The sequence below is a fragment of the Tamandua tetradactyla genome, chromosome 5 (genome assembly GCF_023851605.1).
Source record: "Tamandua tetradactyla isolate mTamTet1 chromosome 5, mTamTet1.pri, whole genome shotgun sequence".
NCBI lineage: Eukaryota > Metazoa > Chordata > Mammalia > Pilosa > Myrmecophagidae > Tamandua > Tamandua tetradactyla.
The window spans coordinates 11,704,439-11,722,300 of record NC_135331.1 but is presented as its reverse complement, the minus strand read 5'-3'; the positions used below and the strand labels follow the sequence as shown (position 1 = coordinate 11,722,300).

Sequence of the window (17,862 nt, the reverse complement as noted above, 5' to 3'; positions counted from 1 at the left end):
CTGTACTCAGCCCACATCTCCTATAATCCCCCTAATAGTCACCCAATCCTTCTTTCACCCAACAGCCTGCCCATATATGAAGGCCAGGACCTGGGCCCTTGCGACAGAGCATCCTCACGCAGCCCAGGTCTGACAGCCACATCCTCCAGGTTGTCCTCATCTTTTCATGGCCCTTTCTCAGGGGCAATGCTAAGGAACAAGCCAGAGACCACGACCACAGAGACTATAGAGTCAAAGAGCCCTTTCTCAGAACATAACCAAAGCCCCCTACAACATCTGCTGCACCGGCTCTATTTCACTAGAAGGGGAGAGGCACCCTTGCCCATGGTACACTGGCTACAGGAGGCCTCTAAACTCACACCAGCTGGTCACCAGCACAGGGGAAGCAGCTATCCCCACCCAAGGAAACACAAGTGTCCTCTGACTGCAAAGCATCAGGCATGTTCCCATGGCAACCTTCCTGCCCACCCCTCTGCTGGATGGTGCCCATCCTCAAAACGTTTGTGTGTCCCAAGCCTTCCTGCCACTAAGACTCCTCTTTGATTAGAGATAACAACATCCCATTTGTCACAGAAGCTCTCTTTTTATCTGTTTTTCCAAACTTCCTCCTCTCTTCCCTCAGTGTTCCCAGACAGGCTGATCCCAGTTGGATCCTGTTTCTCCCCTACTTCAAATACTCAAGGTCTTACTGTTGCCCTGAGAATAACATCCAATCCAATCTGTCCCCTCCTGTGGTCTCCAGGGCCCTGCGTGATCTGGCCCTCCCTCCTACTCTTACCCACTGCCTCCCCTCCTAGCCGCCCTGTCCCAGCACACAGGCGTCCCTCAAACGGGCCAAGCCTATTTCCACCCCAGGGCCTTTGCACAGCCATGAACTCTCTTCCACCTGAAATCTGTCCGGCCAGCTCCTTTCTGCTCAGGCCTCTGCTTAAATGTCCTCGGTGGGGCCCTCCTTACCCACCCTGAGTAGCCAGGTGCCCTTCTGGTCTTAATCTCAACCCTTCTGGCAGTTTCCTTCCTCCATTCCTGATATCTGTAATTACCCATGTATTTATTTGTACCGGATGACCCAGGAGGCACTCCATAAATATTCGCTACTTGCTAAATGAATGCAAGGTGCAGAGCAAAGACTCTGCCAGAAAGGTGAAGAGATTCCAAGTCCCAAGAACCATTTCAACCCCAGCTCAGGTCCCAGATCTTTCCTCCTGGAAACCACACCAAGAGGGGAAATTCTGCCATTAAAGAAAAGAGCTCATGAAGCCAAACACAAAATGTTAAGAATCAGGCTGAAACAACCACAGATAGAAGAACTGCACTTTGCTGTTAAAAAAAAAAAAAACTAAACTTTTTTAATAAAGCCTACAAGTCTATCTCCTTCCTTCTTTATCAATGACACGATTTATTGACCGGGGAGGCCATATTGACTAAATAAATCTTGATAATGACCGAGGCAGCAATCAATACCTGCTTATTATCAGCCCAGGCCGTGGATTCCATCTTGCAGAGCTGGCGACAGAGCGTGGCACAGGGCCCGGGATGCAGTGGCCAGCCGGGGATGGATGGCCAGGTGCAAGCATTTTCCAGGCTGGGAGATGGGAATCTTTCTCGCATTATTAATAACACTTCCCCTGGTGTATTTCAGGCCTTGGGGCCTGGATTCATTTCCAAGTTGACAGTGGTACAATGTTTTAAGAGACTTTTAAAAAAAAGAAAATAATGGGAAAAATATAAGCATAGTGACTACAGATGGAAGATGGGGGGGGTTCAGCCCTGGTAGGGGTACCTCTGGGGCTACTAATAGGTCAAGAGCCAAGTACGTGGGTTCAAGTTCTGACTCTGTCACTTGTTGACATGTGGCTTTGGACTAAACCTTTCTAGGTCTCAGTTTGTTGAGCCGTAAAATGGGGATAATAACTTTCCCTTCATGTGGTGGTTGTGAAAATAAACTGAGATACCAGAAGGTGGAAACAAACCAAGCATCCATCAACAGAGGATGGATAAATAAATTATGGTCTATTAAGGCGACGGAATATTATTCAGCCAGGAAAAGGAATGAAGCACTGATGCACGCTACAACATGAATGAACCTTGAAGGCATCATGTTGAGTGAAATAAGCCAGATACAAGACATCAAATATTGCATAATTCTACCTATATGGAACACCTAGAATAAGCAAATACAGAGGGACAGAAAGATTAGAGGCTACCAGGGGCCAGAAGGAAGGGGGTGGGGAGTCACAGGTTAATGGGGAGAGAGTTTCTGTCTGGGGTGATGAAAGAGTTCTGGTAATGGAGGTGGTGATGGTGGCACAACACTGTGGATGTGATCAGTATCACCGAACTGTCCACATGAAAGTGGTTAAAGTGGGAAAATCTGTGTTGTATAGATGTACCAAAATAATTTTTTAATTAAATGGAGATACTATTTAAAAGGGGTTTGAACACAATGAAGTTTCATTAACACCCTCAATGTCCAAGTCCCGCCTTGCCAAGGCACCTCCCAAGCGACACCTGGAGAGGCCTGAGTCCCCACGGAGCACTTCTCTGCAAGGGCCCGGGTCCCTTGGCTGCTGGCTCGGGGCGGGCCAGGCTGGGGGACTCTGGCACTTGCTAGGAAAGGCCCGTCTCCTTATCACAGGGTGCTGGGATGGGGGTCTCTGTGCCTGCATGGAGCCCGGGCGAGCCTCTCCCATCAGATACCTAGGCAGCCAGAACTGCACACACATCTCCATGCTCCCCCCAGGCTCCTCCAAGCTGACCAGTGAGGCCCAGGAGGTGAGACGGCCATCAACAACGAAGACAGCAGTAATAATACCAGGGGCTCACTATGTTCCAGACCCTGTGCAAAGAGAGTTTTGCCTCATCGAATCCTCAACATCCATTCAAGGTAGGAACTGGATTTAATTTCAATTTACAGAGGGGTAAACTGAGGCTTAGTGAATTCGAGTGAGCTGTCCCAGGCCCAGGCCTAGGCTAAGTATGTACCTGTACTTGCCTGGTGGGCGGGGGGTCCACTCTTTACTTCACACAATAACCCTTAAAGAAACACATTGTCATCTCCAAATTACTATAAAAGAGCAGCTTTTTGGGGGTGGGGAAGAGCCTTGGCCTGTTCACTCCCTGTTGTACCCTAACACCTCAAACCACGCACACATGATAGGTGCCGAATAGCTACTTATGATGTGAATGAGCCGTCACGACCACCCAGGGATGCTCCACTTTACAGGCAAAAAGACTGAGACCCACAAAGGATCCCTTGGCCAAGAAGGATGGGGAGAGGGTGTTAAATCCTGGGCTCCTGCCTGCCTGAAACCGAGGGGTTCTGGGGGATGCTGAGGAGGCTGAGCCTAGGGCCCTGGCTCTCTGGGGCCTGCTGAGCTCATCAGGCCGCTCCGTGCACCAGGTGTCTGGAGAAGAGGGTCACCGGGTCCAAAACGTTAACCAGGCTCCCTTCGTCCCTCGTGCCAGCCCTCCCACCGGCCACGAGGACCTGCTTCGGGCTCTCTGTGACTGAGGCCATCAAACCATCGTTAATGGCCCACAGCCCGCCGGCAATTAATTAATGGATTTATTAATTAGGAAGAGAGCCTCCTCCCAGGCTGGAATTGGGGTCACCAGTTTCTACAGCGAGAATGACGGAGCTAAAGATAAACCCTCATTCATGGCAGGCCTGAGGCCCATGGCCAATTACCAGGGCCAGGGATGGGTGAAGCAGCTAGGGGGCTGTCCCCCAGGGATGGGAGTCAAGGGGCAGCGGCCCCCACTTCACCCCCTCCTGGAGCAGCCATTCATGCAGTCATTCAAATATTTACTGAGCCTTTACCATGCCTCTGCTCTTCCCCGCAAGAGAGGCAGGCAATCAACAAATGAACAAATAAATACAGAGGATCACTTCAGGGAAGTGCCAGAAAGAAATACAAAGCAAGGTAAGGGGATGGAGGGAGGCTATTTTGGAAAGAGAAGTCAGGGAGGGCTTCTCTGAAGAGTAGTAGACAGTGAGGAGGGAGCCATGGAGATCTCTGGGGAAAACTGGAAAGAGCCTGTGCAAAGGCCCTGGGGCAGAATCATGCGTGGTGCATGTAAGGAGGCCTGGAGTGGCTACAGTGAAAAGGGGGAGAGGGGTAGGAAATGAGAGGAGAGAAAATAGGATAAGGGGGTGTGGGGATGCCCTAATTATGCAGGGCCTGGAAATAGGCAACCAGGAAGAGGCAGAACTGGACAATTCCTTGGTAAGTGACAGTGCCCCAGGCTTTCTGACAGGACATGGTGGGCATGCTGGTGGCACACCTCCCATGAACCGGGTTCTCCATGTAAACACCCGAAGCTTATTTTATCTTCCCTGTGGGAGAGGGTGTCAGCCCATGTCCTCCGCGAAGGAGACGCCAAGGGATTTCTTAGGGTAAGCAACTGGGGCTGGGGGGCAAGGTGAAGGAAAGAAAAAAGGGATTGGAAGCATCCTAGGCTGCCAGGCTGCCTAAGGAAGTCCAGCAAGGCTCTGCGGAAGTGGGGCCAAAGTGAGACACCCTTCGAGAAGGTCCCCTGGGACCAGCCTGCCACTCTCACTGGCTGGCTGGGGGCAGCCTTGGGAAATCTATCCCAAATCTATCTAGATTTCCCAAGGCTGGGCCAATCTCTGTGGCTGGACATGGGCTAGGGGCACAGGGAGTTGCCACAAATACACTCATCTTACAGACGAGACAACCAAGCCTCAGAAGGGGCAATTACTTGCCGGTGGCCCTGCAGCTAGGGAGCAGCAGGATCGGGATTTTGTATCCTGGCTCCCTGGGCATCATCACAATGCAGAGACTTGAGACAAGAGAAAGAGGCATTTTACGACATCACAGAGCGAGATGAGAAAACAAAACTGATACCCACGGTTTTTAGGGTGTTTGACAGTTTACAAAGTGCTCACTAGAGAGAGTGCTCAGTTCCTGCTAGGCATGAGCTAAACCCTTTCTAGGAAAAGTTTTATTTTACCCTCCATCCTTACTCCCAATGGACAGATGAGAAGAATGAAGATGGGAGCAAGGCCAACAGCCCCTCAGGATCCAGGACCCAGCCTCTCCATCTGCCTTCAGTTCTCCCTAAGCACCACTCTCTTGCCCACCTCAGGGTCCTAGCACATGCTGTTCCCTCTACAGTGATGCTTTTCCCTGGCCTTGTCCTTCAGACCTTGGCTGAGGACCACTTCTTCCAGGAAGCCCTCCCTGACCTGCAGACCCAGCTGCTCCCTTTGCCAAAAGCTGTCTCAGAATCTAATCCCAGTGTGTGATTACACACACAGCTGTACAATCACCTGTACATCCACTGTCCCCAACAGTGTGTGGGCTCAGTGAGAGCAGGTACCATGCCTGCCTTATTTGCCATTATATCTCCAGGATAAAATTATTCATTATACTGTTTATTATATTATTGTTACTTATTATTATTTATGTAATCATTAATTATAATTATTAATGATACGGTTAGAGGTGAATATACATTTCTGTAGTGAAGGATAACAGTAATTATTGTTAATATAGCACTTGTATGTGGCAGGCATGGATCTAAGAGCTCCATGTGCAATCCTCATGACAATTCTTAATGAGGTAGGTTCCATTTCCATATTTTGTATATGCGGAAACTGAAGCACAGAGAGGTTACACAGCTGGTAAGCAGCTGAGGTGGGATCTGAACCCAGGTTGCCTGAATGTCTTCGGGGGTGGGAGGGTGCAGGGCTCAATTCGGCAGTGCACACCACACCCTGGTTACTGGGCCCCCTGGCTCCCATGATGGGCTCCAGGCACCCCGAGCAGGAGCCCCCGGGCACCCCGAGCAGGAGTCCCCAGCCACGCAACCTCTGAGGGAGGTCTGCCCTGGACCAGGCTGCCCCATGACCCCTGTGGTCTCCCCGTCTGCAGCACCCACGCCCCGAGCAGCTGGCTGGACAAGTCAGTCGACCATAATGGTTCCTGGGGAGCCACTGACCCGTGCCCTGCCTGAGCGACGGTGGTTTCCGAGAGTCTTAAGCACTGTTCGGCTCCAGGCGTCTTGGGCAGACAACCAGTTCAGGCCAAAGAAGCCCGAGGATTGATTTTTTCTTTCTTTCTTTCTTTTTAATGACAAATGCGGATCCTGGAATTGCTATTTCATTTGGCTGAACTGAAGGACAGCAAAGAGGAGGGGGGTAGGGTGGGGAGCAGGAAAGAAGGAGGGGGCAACCACCAGCCTGGTTTGGGAGTGACTGAGCTCCTGGAGAGCAGTGGAGATGGTGGGCTCTGTGACCCCCCCAACCAAATATCTTCATGGGTCATCTAAGCAAAGGCCAGCTGGGGCCTGTTGCTCCTTCTTGAAATGCAGCCTCTCCTGACACTGGGCATTTGGAGAGACTCAGCCAGTGGACTTGACAGCCACAGAGAGGCATGACCTTCCTCATGACCTCTACAGGCCTTGACGCAGGGCCTTTGCACTGGCTGCTCCCCTCTGCTCAAATGCCCCTCCCGGGATCTCATGTCTCCACTCCCCTTTTCAGTGGGGCCAGAGCTTCTGATGTGTAAGGGACGCTGGAGATCTGGATATTTTGGGTACCATCTCCCATGTTTTAAATGCTGAAAACTTAGACAAAAATGTTTTTAAGTATTGCACTAATCTAGACAGCACATCCGTGGGCCAGACACACAGCCCCCAGTCTGCAGCTTCTGTGGTCAGAATTCCAAAAAATACAAGACGTTACATATAATATTAGTAATAGATTAATATAGCCAGCCCCACTGGAGCAAAAAAAGAGGAGAAAACTTGTCCGGAAATCTCTGAAATAGGCTGCAAGGCCAGCAAGTTCCAGGAGCTGCTGTTTGTTTGGCTTCACACCCCTCTCTCACACTCTAAAAATACCAAGAAAATCTAAGGCACTTAGAGGGCATTTGCTGTGTGCCTGGCACTGTGCTTAGCACTTCCAGGTAAAAGTGCTTTAATCTTCACAGACAACCTAGAAAGTGGAGACTGTTGTTAGAAGACAAGGAAAATAAGGCTCAGAGAGGTTAAGTGAATCCTCTAATGTCACACAGCTTGCAAGTAATGGAGCCAGTATTTAAAGCCCCTCACCATTTCTGGGCCCTCACACTTCCCTCTTGAGGAAAAAATGTAAAGAACAAGTTTCTGGAACTGAGTTTGATCCGCCTTAATATTCTCAACTGAAAGTGAAAAATTCAGAGGTCCCACAGCCTGTTTGTCAGCAATCACAGCAAACTACAGCCCACAGGCCAAATCCAGACCACCACCTGATATTGCAAATAAAGTATTATTGGAACACAGCCACGCCCATTCATTTGTATTCTCTATGGCTGTTTTATGCCACAGCAGAGTGGAGTGGTTGTGACAGAGACTGTAACATCCAGAAAGCCTAAAGCTCTTTGCAGAAAAAGTCTACGACCCCTGATGGCAAATCAACATTTTCTAGAGGTTTCTGAGGTCCAAACCCTCTAGGAAACGCTGCAATGTTCTCAGGATATGCAAAGCACATTTATATATTAGAGGAGGAAGAGGTTACGCAGAGGTTTCTTTAGGTGTCTTTAAGATTGAGTGGTCATGACATTAAAGCTGAGACTGAATAAATGGAAGATACAGCTATGGGACAATCTGAAAGAAAAGAGTCCCAGGCTGAGGGAAGAGCAGGTGCAAAGGCCCTGAGGTAGGAATGTGCTTGATGAACTTGACGGACAAAAAGAAGTTTATCCTTCATGGTGGAGGCTGAATGAGGAAGGCAAGAAGGTGGATGAGGTCAGAGAGGTGATAGGGGATGATCCCTTGGAGTCTTGCAATCAGGGGAAGGGATTTGTATTTTAATCCAAGCATGATGGGAATTTACTGCCCCTGTCCTATAAAACACTGAAAACCATTCTTGTAATGGAGGCTCAGAAACCAAGTGACTCCATCATAGACATAGCTTCTTGTCTCAAAAATATTGCTTTAAAGGTCAGTAGCCCCACCCCCAGGCCCCAAAACTACCATGGGGTAGCAGGGAGGGGCGGTAAGGTCCTTAGAGAGCAACATATCCAATGTGATCATAGAAGCATGCCCTAGTCCTCCACCTCTGCAACAGCCCAGCATGGCAGTCAAGGGACTTGTACAACTTGGCGATTCACCCAGGAGCCTTTCCTCTCTGCCAGCCGCCTCCACCTCCCTGACACCTGCAGTACAGAACCACTGTCATAAATAAAAAGCAACGCCCGGAGGGAGAAAAATCAAACAGAGGATCAGACTCCAAGTTCTAAGGCCAGGAACAGAAGCAGGCTACCACCTGAGTCCCTTTCCCACTCTCAACCTCTGGCCAGCTTGGCCTCTGAGTTAAAGAACCAGGAGCATGCAGGAAATGCAGCCCTTTCAGAAAGCAGCACAGAAAACCACAGCTTCTGGACAGCTACGTCCACCACCATCCAGCACCAAACTTAGCACCAGCCAAGGTGTTCACATTTGAAATGCCATCTGCCGAAGACAGGTTACCGCGGTAGAATGTCAAGTTTGAAGATAGAATTCTCTTTTTAACAGAGAATGAAGGGAAAAACAAACAAACAAAAAACCAACGACCACCATCAGAAAAGCTGTTCCCTCTGGTCAAAATAGCACCGCGCGCATCTGAAATACCCCACCTGGCTGCTTATTTTCTTCTTTTAGCTTGTCTGTGGTTTTTCTATTTTCTATAGTGAATGTAGGTATTAATAAAATACATTTTGAGACCCCCGACAGCCACGGCAGCAAGGGTCGAGATGCGGCTCGCTTCTCTCCGAGCACTCAAGAGCGAGACCATCTTTGGGAAGCAATTTCGGTCGAGCTGCGAAACCAAAATTTGGGGACGCACGGAATAAAGACGGCTGGGTTCCTTAAATAAATTCTCTGCAACTGTTTCTAGGTCCCAGGGCATGGGTTTCTGAGGACCTGGAGAGGTCATTGGAATAGGGTTGCCCACTGGCTGGACTCCTGAGCCAGGCCAGGCACTGGGCGGTTGTACTAGCCCCTTCTGACCCCACTGCTCCTTGCCCTCACCCTGCAACCCTCAGTGGGTGCTAATCCTCTGGGGGCCTGGACCCAGCCCCGTCCTGTCTGCTCACACTCCCCAGCCCGGCAGCAATTGTATTACGGCAAAGTTTCCAAAGTTAGGATTCCGCCAACCAGGCTGATAGCTTATTTACTGCTGTCATCTATAGAAAGAGGAATTTTGACACATTGTTAAATGATAGCACATTTAGATAAGTCAAGCTGTCAGAGCCTCTAATGGATGTCTAAACTCTCTGTGGCTGATATGTAAAATTTATGCACTTCAGGATATCATAAGGTTATAATATTTTAATCACATCCACGCTTTCTAAACTTTGAGCGGGGGGAAATATTCCATCAGGCACCATCTCGTTCCCAGTACATCAAGAAACGGAACCGTCCCAGAAGTTGCTCCAAACTCCTTATGACAAACCCTCCAGCCTCTGTTGCTCACCCATCTCACTTCCGACCACGGACAGGCCAGGTAGATTCATTTCTTCCTCCAAAATTGCACCAGCCAAACTCTTTCCTTCCAAGAAACACAGGCGTGCACAGATGTGCATTTGGACTGGGCATCCTCAATGCTTGTTGGCTTCAATAACCCTCTTCGGGGAAAGAAAGAAAGGCCTGAACCCAGAACATCATTTTAAAAAGTGGCAAAGTGAAGCAGAAAAAAAAGAAACTCGTAAAGGTATGAATCCGGTTATGACGATTATACACAGAAAAGCCATAAAAAAAATACTGCATTTGTAATGTTCACCATAAAGCAATCTTATAACCAAATGAAATATGCCCAGCATTATCTCTGGATGGGATTTTATTTCTTCTAATTTCCTGGACTGCTTGCAGGAGAGGAGGGGGAAAAAAGGAGAAGAAAAGAAAGGGGGGGAAGCAATACTCTAGGTGTTTCGGAGTAGGGTACCACATCTCGGATCTTAACCGCCAGCCCACATGTCATCACAGGTTGATGGAAGTCCAACCTGGGAGAGCAGTCCTCCTACGTTCAGAGACGGCACTAGAAGGAATAATAACCAGACTGTTTCCGTGTGAAAAATACAGACTTGTGGAGGGCCTGGGTGCTGGCTGGCAGAAGGTCACCTTTCTTGCCAGGCTGGGGCTGGCGTCAGCAGTGTGGCCTGGCCTGGGGGCACGAGTGCACTTTGTGACCCTGGGCCACCCCAACGCTCGGCAGCCAGCCTGCACCGAACCACTCAACCCAAACAGCCAAGGAATAAAGCCACACACACCTGGCAGGCAGCTTCCTCGTGCGAGGTGCGAGCCCCAAGCTCTTGGCCTGCACGGGGCCTGGGATGGGGACTTGCCTCTCCTACTCGGGTTTTAGAGCAAGACAGCAGAAATTTTCCTTTCTGGTTAGCTCCCCTATAAGAGGAAAGCTGGGAAGGGGAAGGAAGAAAAAAAAAAAGAAAGAAAAGAAAAGTGGCATTGGAGTCATTAGCATTATGCACAAGAGATGTTCCCAGGCGAAAGTGCTGAGGCTGTAATCCAACTGAGAAGTGGAGGGGTGTGTGTGTGTGGGGGGAGCTGGTGGCCTGTTGGGCAGGGCTGGGGGGCCACTGAAGATTTCAGGACCAGGGTGGGGAATGTGAGCAGATGTAAGGGCCTAAATGTTTCCAGGCAGCCAAGCCTGCCTCATCTATTTTTCTGCTCTCTGGAAGTGTGCAGCCTTTCAAACTCGCCCAGTTCCCAGGGGGACACCCCCCCCCCCATTTAATATCGATGTAAATGAGCTTAACCCCCTTCCCTGAGAGCCTTCTCATTTTGTGGCAGACACACCGGCCATTGTCTTAATGAACAAGCACCCACCCCCCTCCATTCCATATATGAACCAATGGGGGGAGAACTCTTGGCCCCCTGCTTTTCCGATCACACGAGCAGGCCACCCCCCAGACCCTTCAGCCTTTCCAGTTTAAATCTGTTTTTCCATCTCAGCATCTTCTAACCCCCTAACAAAGGGTTTCCAGATCAATGGAAGCCCAGCTGCACCCAGGATCTAGATGACTTCAAACTGTCCACAGAAGACCCACGGGTGGTCAGGGTTCACACCGCACCCCACCCCCGGCTCAGACACTGGGCCCCCAGGAGCCGCACCCACGGGCTCGGCACCCAGCCCCAGCTCTCCCGGCGGCAGCCCGAGCTCCCCAGATTGAAAAGGAGTTATCTAATGAAAATTGTGTTAACTGACATTCCAGCCGACCGGGAGCAGATACCAGCACTGTAAATCTCACCCCGGAAATTTTCTCCAGCCCAGAATAACAATAGGACCCTGCAAAGGGCTTTCACCAGCCCTTCTGGTTCCTCTCCTCTAGTCTGCCACCGTTCCTGTCATTCCTTATGTTACATAACATCAATCATAAATAAAGACGTTGTCCCCCAGCCGGCCCTGGTCTCATTTACAAACATTAGCAGGGAATACGATTACCATTGGCCTTCCTGCCAAGCCCAGGGTGGCTGCCCAACTCTCTCTCTCTCTCTCTCTCTCTCTCTCTCTCTCTCTCTCTCTGTCTCATGCACACCCCCCACTCTTCCAGAAAGGCCACTCGAGCATCTTTTAAACCGGCAAAGCACAGCTCGCCAGCCTGCCCGCCTCCAGCGGCTACCAAACTGTAGCCCCAACTCGAGCAAAGACGAGCAAATGCAAAGCATTCGCAGTTATTAACTGCATGCCTGAGTGCCCCGATTTTTCCTCCAGCTCAAAGGCTTTGGGGGAGGGTGGGGAAGGGGGTGGGGGGAGGAAGGAGGGAGACTGGGAAGAGCACAGAAGCGGGGGGGCAAAGGGGGGGGTGTTGTTGGACCACTTTATCAGAAGGAACTTAATGAGACTGGCAAGCGGAGCACACATAACGCACACACAAAAAAGTGGGTCCCTTTTTATCTCCAGACTGATGCTCTCGGATCTTTCCGAATGCCACCGCCGGCCGAGGCGGGATGGATGCTCAAAGCGCCCCGGTCTCTGCACCATTTCTGCACCCCTTGTTCCCGCCGCGCCTGCAGGGGCTTTCAGTGACTCCAAAGCTCAGTGGGGGTGGGGGGGTGGGGTTCAAGGGTACTCAAGAGTACCTTTAGAACACCCGAAAGTACAGAGGCTCGAGCGGCGCCCACAACGCGCATTCTCTGAGATGCATTCCCCAGTCCTCCTCTCCTAGGGGTTCAGCAGGGAACAGCCCTAAATCCGGGAGAGACACAGGCTCCCAGAGACAGGTGGAGTGGGAAAAAAGTGTTGGGTGTTAGGAGCGAGCCGCTCTAGGAAAGGAGAGGGAAAGAGGTGCAAGGGGAGAGAAAAGAAAAGGATAGCCTGGAGAGAGGAGTCAAGAAGGAAGACGCGGTGAGGAAAAGCAGGAGGTAGAACAGAGCGAGGGAATATCCCATTTAAAAGTTCCCATGGGCCCGAGAGCCGGGAGTCACCTGCTCTGCGCGGCCCCCGGGCTCTCCACGGCCCCCAGGGCAGGAGCGCAAACTTAAGCGCGCCCTGGGCCCATCTCCACCGCCTGTCTCCATCTAGACTTGGGGAGGGAGTAGAAGGGGGACGAGACAAGAAGCAAAGACAAACCCCGAGAACCCGGCCCGAGGAAGAGAGGTCTGCGGGCGCAGGCGGCCAGTCCGGCGGCGGCGGCTGGGGAGGCGGCGGCGGCCCCCGGGTGGCGGCGTGTCCCGGCTGCGCAGTCAGGCGGGCGGTGGCGGCGGAGGTGCCGGCGGGTGGTGGAGCGTGGAGCCGCCTCCTCGCCAACCCGGCTGCCTCCTCCTCTCTCCTCCTCCTCCTCCTCCTCCTCCCTGCCCACTAGCTCCCTCCTCCCTCGCCTGAGCCCCAGCCGGGCGCAGACAGGCACGCGGCGCGCTCCGCGGCCCTCCCCAGGCGCCGCGAAGTTGGGAGGCGCGCAAAGTGCGGCGCGAGGGGGGCCGGTGGGGGTCCCGCCCGCAACCCCCGGCCCGGGCCCGCAGCCCCTGCCTTCCCCGCGCCTCGCCCGGCCGCTCGCCAGCCGGCTCGCTCCTCCGGCCGAGAGCTCACTAGCGCTTCTCCATGGTCGCGGCGGCTAATCGATGATTGAACCGAACAAAGAGCAGCGGCGAGATCAATTCCTAATACCTATCGATGGGCAGCGGGCAGCCGAGCCCCGGCGAGCCCCGCGGCCGCCGCCCGCCGCCCCGGGGCGCCCGCCCGCCCGCCCGGGGACCTCCCCAATGCGCCCAGGGCGCGCCCGGGTGCTCCCCACGGCCGCGCGGCCGGCGCTGCCCGCACTAACCTGGAGTCGCCGTAGATCAAATCGCTTCCAATATTGAAACATCGATCCCACATTGGCGGCCATCTTGGGGGCTATTCGAGACGCACACACACAAGAGTTTGGCTTTTCTCAATGGCTGCACTCAATATCCGGGCTGGACTCCCCCCAGCCCCGGGGCCGCCGCCGGCCACCCGGACCCTGCGTGCCGCTGCCCGGGGCTCCCCGGGCGCCCCCCGGCCTCCTGCCACCCGCTGCCCCTTGGCGCCGCCGCGCCGCCGCCTCCGCCGGGCCCGGGAGCCGTGCGCCCCCCCGACCCCCGGAGGGCGCGGGCGGAGCGCGCCGGGCGGGGAGCTCGGCGCCCGCCCGGGGGAGGCGGCCGGGGATGGGGTGGGAGGGGAGAGGTGGGGGGGAGGCAGCCTCTCCAAGAGGCGCCGGCGCCGCGGTAGCCCTGCCTGCAGCCGGCTCCCGGGCCTGCGGAGCGCTCGCTGCATCTCCCCCCCCAAGTCCGGGGTCGGTGTGCCGCGCGATTGCACTTGACTTTGGCTTTTTGCAAACTTATCAATACTGACGTAACGTGCTGATCAATGCAAAGGGAAGTTTGGGGGGGGGTGCTGCGGGAGGCAGGCGCTCGAGGTGCCCGCCCCCCCTTGCACCTGCCTCTCCCCACCCACACACACATTGCATACTTAAAAAAAAAGTTAATAGTTTGCAATGCATTTTTTTTTCTTTTGCTATCTTAGCACACACACACACACAGACACCCAACACGTGCCTCTGGCTGCCGCCGCTCCTCGGGTAGCTAAGCTTTGGATCCGAGGCGAGAGCCGTAGCCCCAACTACGGTAAAGGACCCGGCCGGCGGGCGGGGGGAGCTGCCGGGGGGCGCCATTGAGTCGCGGGAAATGTCACCGCCGCCGCGCAGCTTCCACGCCATTATAATGTTTGGGTTATAAGAGGGAGGATAGCTGTAGCGTAGCAGCCTTCTTTGCAGGGGGAGGCTTTTATTGTTACTGTTGGAGCTTCTTTGCTCAGCTGTGGGGGTCCCAGGTCCTTTGCAATGGTGGTGGTGGGGTCTTTAGCCCAGTTGTAGGGTCTCTCCACAACTTTGCAATAAGAAGCTTTTTACTGTTGTGATTATTGTTGAAGGGGAATCTTAGCCAAACCACTGAAGCTTTCCCCCGAGTGGGAAGGCTTTTATTGTAGCTGTTATTTTTGTCCAATTGGTTAGCTTTTCTCTTTAGGATCTGTTGAGGGGGGCTTTAGCCCAGCTGTGGGGGTTCTAGATCCTTGGCAGCTAGGAAGGTTTCTGCTGATCCCATCGCCATTATTCTTAGGGGTTCCTTAGTCTTGCTGCGGCCTCCAGGTCCTTTGCAAAACGGGCTTCTCTATTATGGTTGTCTTCCGAGCCAGCGGTTAGCCCAGCTGGAGGGGGAGTTCGGGTCTTTGGCAATTCCTCAGACCCCAGGATAGGGGTGGATTTCTTTTCCTCCTTTTTTTTTTTTTTTTGCCTCTGCAAACCAGAAGTCCCCAGTCCCATTGCAACATTCACACCCACAGTAGGAACTCAGAGATCCCCCACCCCCCAGTGCCACCCCACAGTCTTTCCTCCTTACCTTGGGGTCACCATCCTCTCTGGCGTTCCCCCCACCAAATCCTAGCCCCGCCTCTTTCCCCCATTTCCACCCCCCAAAAGGGCATCTTTTTCCTTTTTCTCTGACCAAAAGATTTGCTTTTATGGATAGCAAATGGAAATTATATTCTCTCTTTATGACCCTGCTTGGACTTCTGACATCACTCTCGGTCTGGGACAATAGATCAATACAGAGGGTTATAAAAAAGATAAAGTTTAGAAGAGTTGTAAAGGAGAGAGAATTGTGATGGATATTTTTGATGATTTTCCAATATTTGTATCTCAGAGCACGTGCTTCAAGGCAATTAAAGTTTTTAATGTAATGTAAATAATTGTTTCATAAATGCTTCAGAACAAAGTTGTGATCTTACTGAGCAGTTGCTTGAGCTGTTTAAAAAAAAGCAATGTGATTTAAACAAGGATACAGTATTTCTGTTGCTGTCCCCATACATTTTCCATGAGCCTTGGATAAATACATTAATGCAGAAGTTGAAGAACTAGCAAGACCAAAAGCACAGCGTTCACCAAGATGTAATGAATTAGGCCTAGTTAGCAATTCCGAGTGGCCTGTTTCCCTGCCAGATTAAATTGCACGTGATGTGTGGTTTATCTCAGCTCTCGATAACTTCACGTTTAAATTACAGCTCTCATTTCTGCAAAATGAATTTAGGGAAATTTCATAACTATCACATTGCAATTTTTTTTTAAATGGCTGCATTTTTTCCTGAGCATCTGTAAAGCTTGTCTTTGAGTCTGTTTCTAAAAGACCTGCAATAAAAAAAAAATGTACGTATCTGGAGTAAGTGTGAAATCCTTCAAGGCAATTTTTAACGAACGAAGGTTTTGATAAAAGGATGAATTCAAATTTGCTTTTGACTTTGCAGTAACGGGACAAATTGATAGCATGTGCCTCTTGATAGGATGTACTGAGGACATATCACTTTTGTCGTAGTCTCACCAAAAATGCCTAATCTGAATCTAATTGAGAAGAAATATCAGACAAACCCAAATGGAGGGAAAATTCTATAAAATAAACAGCAAGTTGCTTCACAAATATCAATGTCACATGAAGCACACAGAAAGACTGAGGAACTGTTCCTGACTGAAGCAAGCTAAAGAGACATGACAACTGATTAAAATGCATGATGTGGGGCATTAATTGGGACCAATGGCACATTTAGAACAAAGTCAACGGATTAGATAATAATACTGTGTCGATGTTAATTTCCTGAAATTGATCACTATACTGTGTCTATGTAACAAAATGTCCTTGTTTTTTGAGAACACACACTGAATTATTTAGGGGCCAAAGGAGAAACATGTCTGCAACTAATTCTCAAACAGTTCAGACAAAATATATATATCTATATATCTCTATCTTTGTCTGACTATGGGGGAAATGATAAAGCAAACGTAGCAACACTTAACAGTTCACAACTTTAGGTGAAGTGTATATGGAAATTCTTTGTCACTTTCTTTGCAACATTTCTGGGAATCAGAAATTATATAGAAATTAAAAAGTTAAAAGAAAAAGATAAATATACATCTAATGTTGCTTCAGCTGTTAAGGACTATTGGGCTTTGAATACAAATTCCGTATGGAACTTTCCCACTTTCCAAGCTGACGTAGGCTGCACCTTTGACCCAGCAGGAAATTGCCACAGCAAACATGCTTACCGAGGAGCGGCGAGAAAATCCAATAATTCAGATTGTTTTAAGTCTGTGATATTTTTAAATGACTTAATGCAGTGGGTCTCTGAAGAATTCCGACAATTTTAATGGTAGAAACTAGCAGTGCCACTGAGGAGCTGGTTGCTACATAAATACTGAATGATCGTGTCTTTCTGTCTGCCTGAAACATATTAGCTTTGCTTAGTGGCTTATTGCTTTATTCACAAAATAAATTTCAGCCGTCTCGCCCCACCATATTCTGAGCCCATCGTGATCCACTACCTTATTAGATGTGAGGGCTTAAATTCCAAAGGCATCTGTTACCGCCTCGGACTCGGCAAAAATGAATTAAGCAGTTAAATGTTTATCCTCTAAACAGAGTTAGCTGGGAAAATCATATTATTATGGGTGGTCCTTAATGAAAGATGGGAAGCCAGGAAATTCAGACTTTTTCAGCACACAGTGAGCCTTGGATTTGGAAACTAAACCACTCACATCTTAAAGATGCTTGTGAAAAGCGGTTTTTCATGGTCTTAGCACATCCCCTAACCACAAACACACCCGCACACACCATACACAGCTATACAAAAACTTAGGCAGGTTCCTGGTCGATTCCTGATTCCCAAAGACCCACCCATCGAGATGAGTATTAAAATCTAACAATGGAAAGAAAGACCCCAGGAAGAAGCAGGGGGGCAGCTTGGGGGCAGTCTACACTGAAAGCAGAAGCACACAGACAGCCAGGATCCTTTAGGAAATTTACAAACTGTGCAAGAATCTCGGGAAAGATAATGGCAGTTCCTTAGCCACAAACATAATGATATGCGAAATCCCAAGCATCAAAGCTGAAACAAAAGAAAATGTCCTTCAGTAGCTGTGCATCGCCCACCGCAGCTGCCAGGCAGGGAGAAACACAGCTACAGACTCTAGTGGTAAACAGCCACAGGAGAGGGTGAGGGCACTGGGGCCTGTCTGGCTGACACCCTGCGGCTGTCAGCTCCTGGAGGCTGGTCCACAGTGGGTCCGAGGATCCAGAGGCCGGCAAGACTGCTACAAGATCAAGGCATTCCTTGCATGTGCGACACCTGGCACGATGCTGCCAACCACTACCATTCATTAAGCACCTACTGTTTGTTGGCTACTTTATCACTGAGTCATTAGGTTGACACGGTAGTTAGGGGCAGGATGCTGGAGCCAGACTCTTGTAAATTTCAGCTCTGCCCCCTCATGAGCTCCAGGACGCTGAGTGGTGATTTTCCATCTCTGTGCCTCACTGTCATCATCTGTCCAATGGTGCTAATAATTGCACATGGGG

At 50.8% G+C, this 17,862-nt stretch overlaps 1 protein-coding gene across 1 annotated transcript in view; it reads right to left on the bottom strand.

The window, feature by feature from the left end:
• Window positions 1–13,456, bottom strand: part of CUX2 (cut like homeobox 2) — a 261,759-nt gene extending 248,303 nt beyond the window's left edge. The window contains exon 1 of the mRNA XM_077159854.1: window positions 13,269–13,456. Within this exon, the coding sequence (XP_077015969.1) occupies window positions 13,269–13,331 (63 nt within the window). The 5' untranslated portion in view covers window positions 13,332–13,456. The remainder of the gene's footprint in view (window positions 1–13,268) is intronic.
• Between the last annotated feature and the right edge of the window lie 4,406 nt (window positions 13,457–17,862).